Source organism: Pelodiscus sinensis, unplaced genomic scaffold (assembly GCF_049634645.1).
Source record: "Pelodiscus sinensis isolate JC-2024 unplaced genomic scaffold, ASM4963464v1 ctg76, whole genome shotgun sequence".
NCBI classification, from domain to species: domain Eukaryota; kingdom Metazoa; phylum Chordata; order Testudines; family Trionychidae; genus Pelodiscus; species Pelodiscus sinensis.
Window position 1 is genome coordinate 36052 of NW_027465891.1, and position 14601 is coordinate 50652.

Here is a 14601-nt window from a genome sequence, read left to right on the forward strand (position 1 = left end):
CGGTGCCGCTGTGCCTCACGCTCCCTGCCCCACCGGTGCCACTGCGCCCCACTCACCCTGCCCCCATCAGTGCAGCTGCGCCCCACACGCCCTGCCCCACCGGTGCCGCTGTGCCTCACGCTCCCTGCCCCACCGGTGCCACTGCGCCCCACACGCCCTGCCCCCATCAGTGCTGCTGCGCCCCACACGCCCTCCCGCGCTGGTGCCGCTGTGCCTCATGCTCCCTGCCCCACTGGTGCCGCTGTGCCTCACGCTCCCTGCCCCACCGGTGCCACTGCGCCCCACTCGCCCTGCCCCCATCAGTGCAGCTGCGCCCCACATGCCCTCCCCCGCTGGTGTTGCTGTGCCCCACATGCCCTGCCCCACCGGTGCTGCTGTGCAACGGCTCAGCCACTTCCCCGTGGGCCTGGGTGGCCCCTCCGGCTGGATCACGGCAAAGGAGCCTGCCCCCTCCCCGCCCTCTGGGTGCGGAGCCAGGCTCCCTTCCGAGCTCTGGCCCCAGGGAAGAGCAGGGGGCTGGGGAGGGGCCCGGGGCTGCCTGGGAGGGGCGGTGGCGGAGCGACGGGTCCCTGCCCCAGCCCGGCAGCGAGGCCGGGAAGCCGCCAGGCTCAGCCCCGCTCTCTCGCCCTGCAGCTGATCACCCCCCACGCCATCCGCGTGCAGACGCCGCCCCGGCACATCCCCGGCGTGGTGGAGGTGACGCTCTCCTACAAGTCCAAGCAGTTCTGCAAGGGGGCGCCCGGCCGCTTCGTCTACACGGGTGAGGGCGCGGCGCGGCCGGCTCCGCGACTCCGCCCAGGGCCTGAGCCGCCGGCTGTGGGGGCCCCGCGGGGGGATCGCCCCGGGGTCACTTGCGCCCAACCGGCGCCGCTCGCCCCCTCTGTGAGGCACCGAGCAGGGCCCTGTGCTCCATGGCCCCACGGGCAACCCCTCAGACACCCCAACTGCCCTGTGCCCCCAGCCCCCCCCACACAGGGGAGAGGTTACAACCCATCCCCCCTCCCCTCAGACACCCCAACCGCCCTGTGCCCCCAGCCCCCCCCACACAGGGGAGAGGTTACAACCCATCCCCCCTCCCCTCAGACACCCCAACCGCCCTGTGCCCCCAGCCCCCCCCACACAGGGGAGAGGTTACAACCCATCCCCCCTCCCCTCAGACACCCCAACCGCCCTGTGCCCCCAGCCCCCCCCACACAGGGGAGAGGTTACAACCCATCCCCCCTCCCCTCAGACACCCCAACCGCCCTGTGCCCCCAGCCCCCCCCACACAGGGGAGAGGTTACAACCCATCCCCCACCTCCCCTCAGACACCCCAACCTCCCTGTGCCCCCCCAGCCCCCCCCCACATAGGGGAGAGGTTACAACCCATCCCCCACCTCCCCTCAGACACCCCAACCGCCCTGTGCCCCCAGCCCTCCTGTGACGGCGCGTTGGGGTCCCCCGCCTCCTGCACCCCTGGAATGGCACGAACAGACTCCCCCAGCCGGTAGAACAGAGGGGGTTTATTGCTTCTTCAGGATACAGCACAGCACAGATGTCACCAGGTTACAGGGCAGGCCTAGGATGCCTCAGCCCCCCTTGAGATGGGGGGGTCTCGGCTTCTAAACCCCCCAGCCTGTTGCTGAGGCTGCTTCCTCCATGCTCCCAGACAGAAACTAACTCACCCTCCTCCAGCCCTGCCCCCAGCCAGGGCAGCATCCACCTTCCTTTGTTTCTCCCCATGGGGGGTGTCTGGTTCAACTGGTATGGAGTCCCCTTTGCATAATGAGGTTTTCCCTGCTGGGTCTTGCTCCAGACAGCAGGGGTCACCACAGCCCAGCAAGTACCCCCACTACGTCACACACACCCCCCCCCACACACAAGGGAGAGGTTCTAACCCATCCCCCCAAATCCAAACGGGTTCTCCCAGGGTACGTCTCCACTTCATGGCTCTGTCGACGGAGCCACGTAGCTTTGTTTATTGGGCAAAGGGAAATGAAGCGGATTTCAATAATCGCCGCTTCATTTCCATGTCCGTGGCTGCCAGGCGGCGCCGACACACGGCTGATCCGCGCGCTAGTCTGGATGCTCCGCGGTCGACGTCAAAGCCCTTTGTCGATGCTCCATAAACCTCATCCCACGAGGAATGACGGGGCGTCCTCCCACCCCTCCTCCCCGGCCCCCACGTCCTAGAGGAGCCTCTGGCCCCTGCTGGGAGCTGTGCCCAGCCAGGCGCCTGGGGCCAGCCCCCGGGCGAGCCTCTCCCCGTGCAGGGGGCAGCCGCCGGGTCTGTCGGGCACCTGGCCACAGCCCTGGCTCAGCCCGGAGACATACGGGCTAAAGTACCGGCCGACCGGCCAGCCCCTGCTACGCCCCAGCCGGGAGGGAGCAGGAGCCGGCCCCTTCCCCAGTGTGCCCGAGTCGTGGGCTGGGCACGCTGCTCCCAGGGCGGGTGTTCAGCCTTGGGGGCCGGCCCTGGTAGCCCGGGCGTCTTGTGTCTTTGGGTCGGACGCTGCACCCCTGGGTCTCCCGGCCTGGCCGGCGAGCACATGTCCCCTCTGCCCCCTGGGAGACAGGCAAGGCGGGAGGGAAACCGAGGCACGCTGGGGTGACAGAATCATTACGAAACATTCTCACTTTGTCACCCCAGGACTCCTGGTTGTGCAGGCTGGCCGTGAGCCCGCAGTCCGGCCAGCCCCCTGTGTCGTGCCTCAGTTTCCCCCACTGGGAGAGCGCCGGCCCACGGGACCTGACCCTCCCTCTCTCCCTCCCCAGCGCTGAACGAGCCCACCATCGACTACGGCTTCCAGCGGCTGCAGAAGGTGATCCCCCGGCACCCCGGAGACCCCGAGCGCTTACCCAAGGTAGGGCGGCTGCCATGGGGGGGGTGGAGGCTGCGTGGGCTGGGCTGGATGGCCCCATGGTGGGCATGGCAGCGCCCCTAACAAACGGCTGCACGGCTCTGGCCCCGCCCATGTGGGGAGGCTCCTCACGCCTGTACAGCGCCTGGCGCCAGCCCGAGGGGGCAGGGGAGGGGGGACGACGCCCCAGTGCCCAGCATCTGCCTTGGGCTCCCCTAAGATCTTGAATCCCACCCATGCACCCTGTGGCCACTTACTGAGTTTGTACCCTGAGGGGGAAACTGAGGCACAACTGGCCGGCAGTCCCTGGGGCCTCCCCGCTGCCAGGGCCACCCAGCCAGCTCACAAACACCCCCTCACGTCTGAGCCCCACGCTCCGTCTCCTGCCCACGCCGCTGTCTGAGCCCCGCAGGCTGCCGGGCAGCCCCGGGGACCATGGCGGGAGCTGGCGCGTGGCTGGCAGCGTCCCGGAGGGGCGAGGCCCGTGGGGCTGTCGGGGCGCAGGATTTGGGCAGAGGCGCATACCAGCGGCAATGGGCATCGTGCGGGGGGTGAGGGGCCGGCCCAGCGTCTGGCCCGGGGGCGGCACGGCGGGAGGCGAGGGAATAACGTGCCCGGCGGCCAGACAGCTTCCTTCCCTGAGCGCTGCCACCCTGGGGAGCCCCCCGCCCCGTCTCAGGCCCCTCTCTCCCCAGGAGGTCCTGCTGAAGAGGGCGGCTGACCTGGTGGAGGCCCTGTACGGGATGCCGCACAGTAACCAGGTACCGCAGAGCTAGCGCTGAGCCGCCTGCCCATCCCCTTGGCCTCTGACCCCCCTCCGGGCATGGGCCCGGGTGCTGCCCGATGCGGCTCGGGAGCCAAAGCCAGCGCCAGAGCGACTGCCCGGGCTTGGCACCCGCAGGGGAGACGGGCCCCGGGCCCCGCCGGGGAGCTGGGGCGGCCACCAGGAGCCCAGGAGGGGGGCAGGGCCTGGCACTCCGTGCTGGCCCCAGCCCCTCATGCGCTTCCCATCAGGAACCCCGGGTCTGAGGGAGCCGCCCTGCCCCTGCCCCTGCCCTGCCCCTGGGCACACGCTGCGCCCGCGCCCCCGGAGCTCCTGCGTGACACGAGTTTGGGAGGCCTCAGCCCCCCGCCAGCGCGCAGCGTCTCCCTCAGCCCCTGCCCCAGGGAGGGGGTGGCCGGGCCGGGCTGGGCGCCCGGGGCTAGCGGGCTCCTGTCCCTGCAGGACATCATCCTGAAGCGCGCGGCGGACATCGCCGAGGCCCTGTACAGCGTCCCGCGCCCCCCCAGCCAGCTGGCCTCCCTGGCCGGGAACCACGCCCACGCCGGCATGATGGGCGTCCCCTCCTTCGGCAGCCAGCTGGCCAGCATGAGCGACTCCGGCCCGGGCCCCGAGCAAGGTGTGTGGGGCAGGCAGGGGGCGCGGTGGGTGGGCAGGGGCCTGGCCCCCCAGGTGGGGCAGCTCGGGCCTCTCGGCTCCCTGCCAGGGAGGTGGGGGGCAGGCCTGTCGGTGCCTTAGACACTGAGCTCCCAGGGGGCAGAGCCCCTTCTGGGACCCCCGGCAAGGCGGTGCCCGGCGGCCTGAGCCTGGGGCCCGCGCTGGCAGCTGAGCCCCACTCCCTGCCCACCTCCTGCCAGCAGAGCGGGTGGCAGACACCCTGCGCCTGAGCTGCTGGGGGCTGGTAGCAGCTGCTGCGCCCCTCCCCAGAGCTGGCTGCACTGCAGGGGGAGGCGCCTGCCCTGAGGAGCCCGGCGTGGGGCCAGCAGACGGGCAGGTTCTGGGCCGGGCCCCGGTCTCTGCGTGGCTGGGGCCTGCGCTCCGGTTCGAGCACAGGCAGCCAGGCCCCACGGCCCCGTGCGGACCAGCCAGCGGCTCCCTGCCGGAGGGGCTGGACCGGGGGCCCACTCCCATAATGCTCCTGGCTGGGGGCCCATTGCTCCCCCGGGGGTCGGCCCCCCCCGGCCATCCTGCCCAGGCTGCCCCTCTTGCCCGCAGGCTACGCCCGCAGCACGAGCAGCGTCTCGCCGCGGGGCTACGTGCCCAGCTCCAGCCCGCAGCAGAGCAGCTACAGCACCCTCACGTCCAGCATGAACGGCTACGGGGCGGCCGCCATGGCCGGCCTGGGCGTGCCCGGCTCCCCCAGCTTCCTCAACGGCTCCACCGCCAACTCCCCCTACGCCAGTGAGTCCCCCCGGGCCGCGGGGCGTCGCCCACAGCTCCCAGGGCCACGGGGTGTCACCCACAGCTCCCCAGGGCCACGGGGCGTCGCCCACAGCTCCCAGGGCCACGGGGTGTCACCCACAGCTCCCCAGGGCCACGGGGCGTCGCCCACAGCTCCCAGGGCCACGGGGTGTCACCCACAGCTCCCCAGGGCCTCTGGGCGTCGCCCACAGCTCCCCAGGGCCACGGGGCGTCACCCACAGCTCCCCAGGGCCTCTGGGCGTCGCCCACAGCTCCCCAGGGCCTCTGGGTGTCACTCACAGCTCCCCAGGGCCACGGGGTGTCGCCCACAGCTCCCCAGGGCCACGGGGTGTCGCCCACAGCTCCCCAGGGCCTCTGGGCGTCGCCCACAGCTCCCAGGGCCACGGGGTGTCACCCACAGCTCCCCAGGGCCTCCAGGTGTCGCCCACAGCTCCCAGGGCCACGGGGCATCGCCCACAGCTCCCTAGGGCCACGGGGTGTCGCCCACAGCTCCCCAGGGCCACAGGGTGTTGCCCACAGCTCCCCAGGGCCTCTGGGTGTCACCCACAGCTCCCCAGGGCCTCTGGGTGTCGCCCACAGCTCCCCAGGGCCACGGGGCGTCGCCCACAGCTCCCCAGGGCCTCTGGGTGTTGCTCACAGCTCCCCAGGGCCACGGGGCGTCACCCACAGCTCCCCAGGGCCTCTGGGTGTCGCTCACAGCTCCCCAGGGCCACGGGGTGTCGCCCACAGCTCCCCAGGGCCACGGGGCGTCGCCCACAGCTCCCCAGGGCCACGGGGTGTTGCTCACAGCTCCCCAGGGCCACAGGGTGTCGCCCACAGCTCCCCAGGGCCTCTGGGTGTCGCTCACAGCTCCCCAGGGCCTCTGGGTGTCGCCCACAGCTCTCCAGGGCTACGGGGCGTCGCCCACAGCTCCCCAGGGCCACGGGGTGTCGCTCACAGCTCCCCAGGGCCACGGGGCGTCGCTCACAGCTCCCCAGGGCCTCTGGGTGTCGCCCACAGCTCCCCAGGGCCACGGGGCGTCGCCCACAGCTCCCCAGGGCCTCTGGGTGTCGCTCACAGCTCCCCAGGGCCACGGGGCGTCACCCACAGCTCCCCAGGGCCTCTGGGTGTCGCTCACAGCTCCCCAGGGCCACGGGGTGTCGCCCACAGCTCCCCAGGGCCACGGGGCGTCGCCCACAGCTCCCCAGGGCCACGGGGTGTTGCTCACAGCTCCCCAGGGCCACAGGGTGTCGCCCACAGCTCCCCAGGGCCTCTGGGTGTCGCTCACAGCTCCCCAGGGCCTCTGGGTGTCGCCCACAGCTCCCCAGGGCTACGGGGCGTCGCCCACAGCTCCCCAGGGCCACTGGGCGTCGCTCACAGCTCCCCAGGGCCTCTGGGTGTCGCCCACAGCTCCCCAGGGCCACGGGGTGTCGCTCACAGCTCCCAGGGCCTCTGGGTGTCGCCCACAGCTCCCCAGGGCCACGGGGCGTCGCCCACAGCTCCCAGGGCCCCGGGGGCAGGGTGTGTCGCCCACAGCTCCCCAGGGCCATCGGGGCGTCGGCCACAGCTCCCAGGGCCACGGGGGCAGGGCGTGTCGCCCACAACTCCCCAGGCATGTGGGGCAGGGTTCCCCCCATAGCTCCCCAGGGCTGTGGGGGGGCACGGCGCGTCACCCACAACTTCCCAGGAGTGTGGGGCGGGGGCCCCCCCACAAGCCCCTAGGGCCGTGAGGGGCAGGGTGTGCCCCCAGAGTCCCTGCCCTGCCCCCACGCTGACCCGGCTGCTCCCTGGGCTCCTGCCTGACTCTCTGCCCGCTGCAGTCATGCCCTCCAGCCCCCCGCTGGGCACCTCCTCCATCAGCCTCCCGGCCGGCACCGGCTCCTCCACCCCCAGCGCCGTCTTCTCCTTCTCCCCGGTCCACATGCTCTCGGCCGTGAAGCAGAAGAGCGCCTTTGCGCCCGTGGTGCGCCCGCCCGCCTCGCCCACGCCCACCTGTGCCAGCGCCGCCAGCCTGCAGGGTGAGCCACGCCCGGCGGGGGCAGGGCCACTGACGGACACGGGTGCCAGCTCTGCCCCAGCCCAGCAGCCCCAGGGTCCCCGGAGCCAGGCCAGGCCCGGGCCGTCCCTCCCCTACTGTCCTCGGCTGCGCTGGGTTTGAACGCCTCTCAGGCATCGCCAGCTCTCCCGCCCTGCAGCAGCCAGTTCCACAGGTTAACAAGGCTGCCACTGTGCCCGCCCCCGTCCCTGCCGCCTGGCCTGGCCTGTGTTACCCTTCCCGCCAACGGCATTCCGGCTGCCCCTGCCTGGGCGGCTCTGCCCCAGTCGCGGCACCGGCTTGGGCCTGAGATGTTAGACCTGAGTCCGGCCAGAGACTTGGCAGAGCAATCCCAGCTGGGCGAGGGAATCCCCTGCAAAGAGGGGCACGGGGGCTGCCGGGCGGGGGGATCCCCTGCAGAGAGGGGCACAGGGGGGCTGCCGGGCGGGGGGATCCCCTGCAGAGAGGGGCACGGGGGGGCTGCCAGGCGGGGGGATCCCCTGCAGAGACGGGCACAGGGGGGCTGCCGGGCGGGGGGATCCCCTGCAGAGACGGGCACAGGGGGGCTGCCGGGCGGGGGGATCCCCTGCAGAGACGGGGTGCAGATGGTCTTTCCCCCCCCCCCGTGCTGACAGTCTCTCTCTCCCCCTCCTGGCTGCCCAGACCAGACTTTCGAGGACTCGGAGAAGTTTCACCCGCCGGCTCGGTCGCTGCAAGGCCTGGCCTATTCCTAGACACAGTACGTCCCCCCCGCCGGGACCCCGCCCGACCCCCTCTGCTTCCCCCCCCGCCGGGACCCCGCCCGACCCCCTCTGCTTCCCCCTCCACCCTCTGGGACTCGGCCCGACCCCCTCTGCTTCCCCCCCGCCGTACCCCGCCCGACCCCCTCTGCTTCTCCCCCCTCCCGCCGGGACCCCGCCCGACCCCCACTGCTTCCCCCTCCTCCCTCAGGGACTCCGCCAGACCCCCTCTGCTTCCCCCCCCCCCCGCCGGACCCCACCCGACCCCCACTGCTTCCCCCTCCTCCCTCAGGGACTCTGCCCGACCCCCTCTGCTTCCCCCCCCCCGCCGGGACCCCGCCCGACTCTGTCTCCTCCTTCTGCAGATGTGTGGGGTCTCTTCCTGCCGCCCGTGTGACCTGGGACCCCTGGACGAGGACCCCGGAGGGAGCGGCCCACACACGGGGACTGAACCTCGCCAGTGACTGTGCCCCCCGGGCTGGGGGCTCTTGCCCACAGGCCCCCTCGCTCCATGGACCCTGCGGTGGCAGCTCCTTGGGGGCCCGGCTGCGGCCGAAGGGGGCTCAGGGGCCGCGCTGTCGTGCCGAGGGCCAGAGGCGGACGTGCAAAGGGGTGGGGCTATCTGGGGGCGCTAGGGGGTCTCTCGCTCTGACTGCCCCCCACCCTCCTTCCTTCGGGGGCTGCCCAGCCCCCCACAGGACAGCCGCCCCAGGGGGCCCGCCGGGGAACCGACTGTGGGGCGCTCCCCCTGGCTCAGCAGCCTGACCAGAGGCTTTGGGGCAGGACTCAGGCTCTGGTCCTGGCTCCACCCACTCCCTCAGGACCCACTGCGCCCCAGCCCCTCTGCCAAGGGGGCCGGGAGGGGGCATCAGAGCGGGTCTGGATTCCGTACCCTGGGGTGTGGGCGGCCCCCCGAGTCGGGCTGGCCCAGCCCCGCCACTTTGTGGGGCAGAGGTGCCCGTCTGACCCCCCGCAGCCGCTGGTAACGTGGCCCATGCCCCACGGCCTCCAGCCAGCGCTAACGTGGCCCGTGCCCCGCGGCCTCCAGCCAGCGCTAATGTGGCCCGTGCCCCGCGGCCTCCAGCCAGCGCTAATGTGGCCCGTGCCCCGCGGCCTCCAGCCAGCGCTAATGTGGCCCGTGCCCAGTGGCCTCCAGCCAGCGCTAACGTGGCCCGTGCCCCGCGGCCTCCAGCCAGCGCTAACGTGGCCCGTGCCCCGCGGCCTCCAGCCAGCGCTAACGTGGCCCGTGCCCCGCGGCCTCCAGCCAGCGCTAACGTGGCCCGTGCCCAGTGGCCTCCAGCCAGTGCTAACGTGGCCCGTGCCCCACGGCCTCCAGCCAGCGCTAACGTGGCCCGTGCCCCGCGGCCTCCAGCCAGCGCTAACGTGGCCTGTGCCCCGCGGCCTCCAGCCAGCGCTAACGTGGCCTGTACCCCGCGGCCTCCAGCCAGCGCTAACGTGGCCCGTGCCCCGCGGCCTCCAGCCAGCGCTAACGTGGCCTGTGCCCCGCGGCCTCCAGCCAGCGCTAACGTGGCCTGTGCCCCGCGGCCTCCAGCCAGCGCTAACGTGGCCCGTGCCCCGCGGCCTCCAGCCAGCGCTAATGTGGCCCGTGCCCCACGGCCTCCAGCCAGCGCTAACGTGGCCCGTGCCCCGCGGCCTCCAGGCAGCGCTAATGTGGCCCGTGCCCCACGGCCTCCAGCCAGCGCTAACGTGGCCTGTGCCCCGCGGCCTTCAGCCAGCGCTAACGTGGCCCGTGCCCCGCGGCCTCCAGCCAGCGCTAACGTGGCCCGTGCCCCACGGCCTCCAGCCAGCGCTAACGTGGCCCGTGCCCCACGGCCTCCAGCCAGCGCTAACGTGGCCCATGCCCCACGGCCTCCAGCCAGTGGCCCCGGGGCCTGGGGTACGGGAACCAACCCATCCACTTGGCTACTTGAACATCAAAGCGGCAGAGCCTGGCTCCGGGGCCGCTGGGCTTTGGGGCAGAGCCGCGCTGAGCGGCAGGCACGGGGCTGGGCAGCCAGCCGGCATGCCAGGGGCAAGGCCAGAGGGGCTCGTGGGCCAGATGCAGGGCATGGGAGGTGCCCGTCCCAGCCCACTGCGGTGCTGCCCCCCCACGGGTCCCCACACCGAAGGCAGGGGTCCCCAGAACGGCCACCTTAGCCCAGGCCGCAGTACAGGGCGGGGGCTCTGGGCTGGAGCCGAGTCTGGCCTGGCCGGGCCGCTGGCCCCAGCCCTGCGAGCACCAGAGGGACGGGAGCCCAGGCCGGCCGTTGGATTCCTCTCCCAGGCCACCCCCCGAGTCCCCGGCTGCCTGGCCCTGGCCCGGGGAGGAATTCGCAAAGCGCAAGAGGCGCAGGCGGGCGCCAGCCAAGCGCCACACCCGGGTACACGAGTCAGACACTCGCTGCGCTGGCCTCTCCCCTCCGCTCCGGGTTAACCCTGGGGGCCCTGCCCCAGCCTGGCCCCTGGCTCTCTGGGGGGCCCTGCCCCAGCCTGGCCCCTGGCTCTCCGGGGGCCCTGCCCCAGCCTGGCCCCTGGCTCTCCGGGGGCCCTGCCCCAGCCTGGCCCCTGGCTCTCCGGGGGCCCTGCCCCAGCCTGGCCCCTGGCTCTCCGGGGGGCCCTGCCCCAGCCTGGCCCCTGGCTCTCCGGGGGGCCCTTTCCCAGCCTGGCCCCTGGCTCTCCGGGGGGCCCTGCCCCAGCCTGGCCCCTGGCTCTCCGGGGGGCCCTGCCCCAGCCTGGCCCCTGGCTCTCCGGGGGGCCCTGCCCCAGCCTGGCCCCTGGCTCTCCGGGGGGCCCTTTCCCAGCCTGGCCCCTGGCTCTCCGGGGGGCCCTGTCCCAGCCTGGCCCCTGGCTCTCCGGGGGGCCCTGCCCCAGCCTGGCCCCTGGCTCTCCGGGGGGGCCCTGCCCCAGCCTGGCCCCTGGCTCTCTGGGGGGCCCTGTCCCAGCCTGGCCCCTGGCTCTCCGGGGGGGCCCTGCCCCAGCCTGGCCCCTGGCTCTCCGGGGGGCCCTGCCTGAGTCCGGCCCCTGGCTCTCCGGGGGGCCCTGCCTGAGTCTGGCCCCTGGCTGCAGACACCCAGTCAGAGGCGCCACCCCTGCGATTTCATGGCTCCCCACCCCACCCCAGCTGTGTGTTTGTGCTGAGCGGGGCAGGCTGGGCGCACGGCTCCTGGGTCAGGCCCTTTCTTCCTGCTGCTCTCCCCAGCCGGCCGCGGGGAGCCAGCGTCTGTAAATAGGGGAGGTGGGAGGCGAAAGGGGGCTCCCCAGCGCCCCGTCTCTCGGCACCGGCGGGCGCCCCCGTGCTGACTTTTCTACTCTCCCTCGTGTCCTGTGAAGCCTGCTCCGTAGCCGAGCTCCCGCCCGCACTGTGTAACTGTGAGCGCCCTGGGCGCCGGAGCCTAGAATATACTGTCTGCCGCTGCCTCCGGAGGGCTCCGCGTCTCGTCTCTGCCCCGCGGCGTCCCGGGTCGCCCAGCCGCCTTCCCCAGGGCCAGATCCACAGGCTGGGTCTGGAAGGCCAGAGCCAGGCCGGCACCGGCCACGGCTTTGTACCACGGAGCTGGGCTGGGCTCCCGTGTGCCTGCGAGGCCGTGAGCCGTGGGGGGGGGACTCCCAGCAGCAAAACGTGGCCACGGGTCGGATGCGAAGGCCGCTCCGCCAGCCAGCTGCTCTGCACGGAGACCCGGCCGCTGCCTCCCGAGCCGGCCCGAGCAGCGGGGGGAGCCCAGGGCGTTCGCAGCCGGACGTCCCAGCTCGAGGCCTGGGCGCCAAGCGTGGGAGACTCCCCGGGCCCCTCCGCGCGCTCCCCAGGGCCGGTGCCTTGGCCACCGTGGGGCAGGTCAGCACGGGGCACCCCGGGACTACAGCCGGGGGCGGCGGGACGGAGCCATGCTCAGGTGCAAGGGTCCCCCTGTCTCCCCACTCCGGGCGCAGACTCCCTGCCCTTGGAGACGTGGCCAGGCCTGGGCCCCGCGGGGCAGTTTCCCCACACGCAGCCTGCAGCCCACCTGCCCCTCTGCGGGAACGGGAACCTGGGAGCACGGCCGAGAGTCCATCGGAGAACCACTCAGAACCGGGGCGACCTGCAGCCCAGCCTGCCAGCGCTCCCTGTGCCCCCCCCAGTCCCCCCACACAGGGGAGAGGTTATAACCCATCCCCCACCTCCCCTCACACACCCCAGTGCTCCCTGTGCCCCCCCAGCCTCCTTACACAGGGGAGAGGTTATAACCCATCCCCCACCTCCCCTCAGACACCCCAGTGCTCCCTGTGCCCCCCAGCCCCCCTTACACAGGGGAGAGGTTATAACCCATCCCCCACCTCCCCTCACACACCCCAGTGTTCCCTGTGCCCCCCAGCCCCCCTTACACAGGGGAGAGGTTATAACCCATCCCCCACCTCCCCTCACACACCCCAGTGCTCCCTGTGCCCCCCAGCCCCCCTTACACAGGGGAGAGGTTATAACCCATCCCCCACCTCCCCTCACACACCCCAGTGCTCCCTGTGCCCCCCCAGTCCCCCCACACGGGGGAGAGGTTATAACCCATCCCCCCCTCCCCTCACATGCCCCAGCGCTCCCTGTACCCCCCCAGTCCCCCCCACACAGGGGAGAGGCTATAACCCATCCCCCACCTCCCCTCACACACCCCAGCGCTCCCTGTGCCCCCCAGCCCCCCCTCACACAGGGGAGAGGTTCTGACCCATCCCCCACCTCCCCTCACACACCCCAGTGCTCCCTGTGCCCCCCCAGTCCCCCCCACACAGGGGAGAGGTTATAACCCATCCCCCACCTCCCCTCAGACACCCCAGTGCTCCCTGTGCCCCCCCAGTCCCCCCACACAGGGGAGAGGTTATAACCCATCCCCCACCTCCCCTCACACACCCCAGCGCTCCCTGTGCCCCCCAGCCCCCCCTCACACAGGGGAGAGGTTCTGACCCATCCCCCACCTCCCCTCACACACCCCAGTGCTCCCTGTGCCCCCCCAGTCCCCCCCACACAGGGGAGAGGTTATAACCCATCCCCCACCTCCCCTCAGACACCCCAGTGCTCCCTGTGCCCCCCAGCCCCCCTTACACAGGGGAGAGGTTATAACCCATCCCCCACCTCCCCTCAGGCACCCCAGTGCTCCCTGTGCCCCCCAGCCCCCCCTCACACAGGGGAGAGGTTATAACCCATCCCCCACCTCCCCTCAGACACCCCAGTGCTCCCTGTGCCCCCCAGCCCCCCTTACACAGGGGAGAGGTTATAACCCATCCCCCACCTCCCCTCAGACACCCCAGTGCTCCCTGTGCCCCCCAGCCCCCCTCACACAGGGGAGAGGTTCTAACCCATCCCCCCCTCCCCTCAGACACCCCAGTGCTCCCTGTGCCCCAACTCCCATAAGCTCCCGATCCCAAAGGACCCACAGTCCCAGGGACATTTCGCCCGCGACTGGCACCCCAAGGGCTCGCGGGGCCGGCGCTTTAGCGGAAGGTTTCTGAGCGCACCGGGGTGCGGAGGCCGAGGGTCGGCCGGCTGAGGAGCACCCCTCACCCAGCCCGGCCCCGAGCTCTCTCCGCAGGGAGGGGACCAGCTGCTGGGTCACCCGTCTGGGGCCAGCGAATCCGCCCCGGCCTGTCCCCTCCAGGGGCAGGAGTGGAGAGAAGATGGAGGCGCCTCGGGCCCTCCTGTCCCCCTGCCCGCGCGGAGGGACAATCCCTCCTCTCCTGGGGCCGGTGACCCCCAACGGGCTGGTGGGTCCTCAGGCCAGGGCCCTTGTGGGCGCCTCCGGGGCCGTTGGCCACACGTCAGCGCCACGGCCCGTGCACCCCACGCCACCGCCCCTCCCGGTAGGCGGGCGCCGCCTGCCACTGCCTCCCAGGAGCAGCGCTGGAAACACAAGTGCAGCGCCCGTGGCCACGGCACCGGAGCAGGCAGGTGGCCACGGAGCAGCGAAGCCACTGCGCCCAGCCCGCCGCCACTGTGTTCGGGGCACGCCCCCCAGCGGTGCAACAGCCACGTGCCTGGCCGTGAACCCCCCTCGCGTGACCCCCGGCCTTCGCTGGGGGACGTGGCTCCCGAGATGGCGCCTGAGCAATTCGCCCTGAGCGGATGCCCTTAGTGGTGCCCAGACCTGGCCCGGCCCGTCCCAGCCACGTCTGTGCCACGCCAGCCAGGAGCCCCGTGGCAGCGCCGGGTGCGTCTGCACAGCAGCGTCATTTCGGAGCCATGGGCGCACGGCCAGCCGGTCCTGCGAGCCGCCCCCCGCACCCCCCCCCCCCCGCGGCGCGAGGGAAGCCGGGGGAGGAGCGCTCCCCAAAGCCGAGTTCAGCCCCTGCGGCCCCCGCTGCGCAATCGCTGGGTGGGCGCCCCCGAGGCCAGCGGGTTCCTTTGGGGTGCACTTTGGTGGGGGACACCCAGCTTCTCAGCGACCCCCCCAACACTTGCAAGGGCTTTACAGGCCGACGCCAGGCCCCCCGTGCCAGCGCGAGGGGGCAGGGACGTCCAGCCGGTGCCACTCAGCGTCACTGCCTCTGGACTGTTCCTTGCCGGGCTGAACGGCCCCCGCCCCCAGCGGCGTGTGGGGGAGCCCCTGGGCCCTGCCCCCGTTCGCAGCAGGAGGGGACTCTCCGGCGGCAGGTAGAAGAGAAGGGCTGTTGGTTCCCAGGGACCCAGCGTAGCCCAGACTTGTTCCAGGAGCCAGGAGCCTCCAGTGCAGCCCAGCTGGGGGGCGGGGGGGGGGGCAGAGCCAGCGCCCTGCCCCCTCCCTGCATCCCCGCCAGCCGAGAGCGATCACCCCCCCCCCGCACCACACCCGGCCCCGCCGCCTCCTT

General features: G+C 72.6%; 1 protein-coding gene across 2 annotated transcripts in view; it reads left to right on the plus strand.

The window, feature by feature from the left end:
* EBF4 (EBF family member 4) overlaps nt 1-11216 on the plus strand; it is a 47261-nt gene extending 36045 nt beyond the window's left edge. Inside the window, exons 7-14 of one of the 2 annotated variants that reach the window (XM_075916077.1) lie at nt 634-760; nt 2755-2843; nt 3536-3601; nt 4066-4240; nt 4837-5022; nt 6843-7040; nt 7721-7796; nt 8163-11216. In XM_075916077.1, coding sequence (XP_075772192.1) covers nt 634-760; nt 2755-2843; nt 3536-3601; nt 4066-4240; nt 4837-5022; nt 6843-7040; nt 7721-7791 — 912 coding nt within the window. In that variant the 3' untranslated portion in view covers nt 7792-7796; nt 8163-11216. The remainder of the gene's footprint in view (nt 1-633; nt 761-2754; nt 2844-3535; nt 3602-4065; nt 4241-4836; nt 5023-6842; nt 7041-7720; nt 7797-8162) is intronic. The other variant, XM_075916078.1, reaches the window with a different exon arrangement.
* Nucleotides 11217-14601: the final 3385 nt, after the last annotated feature.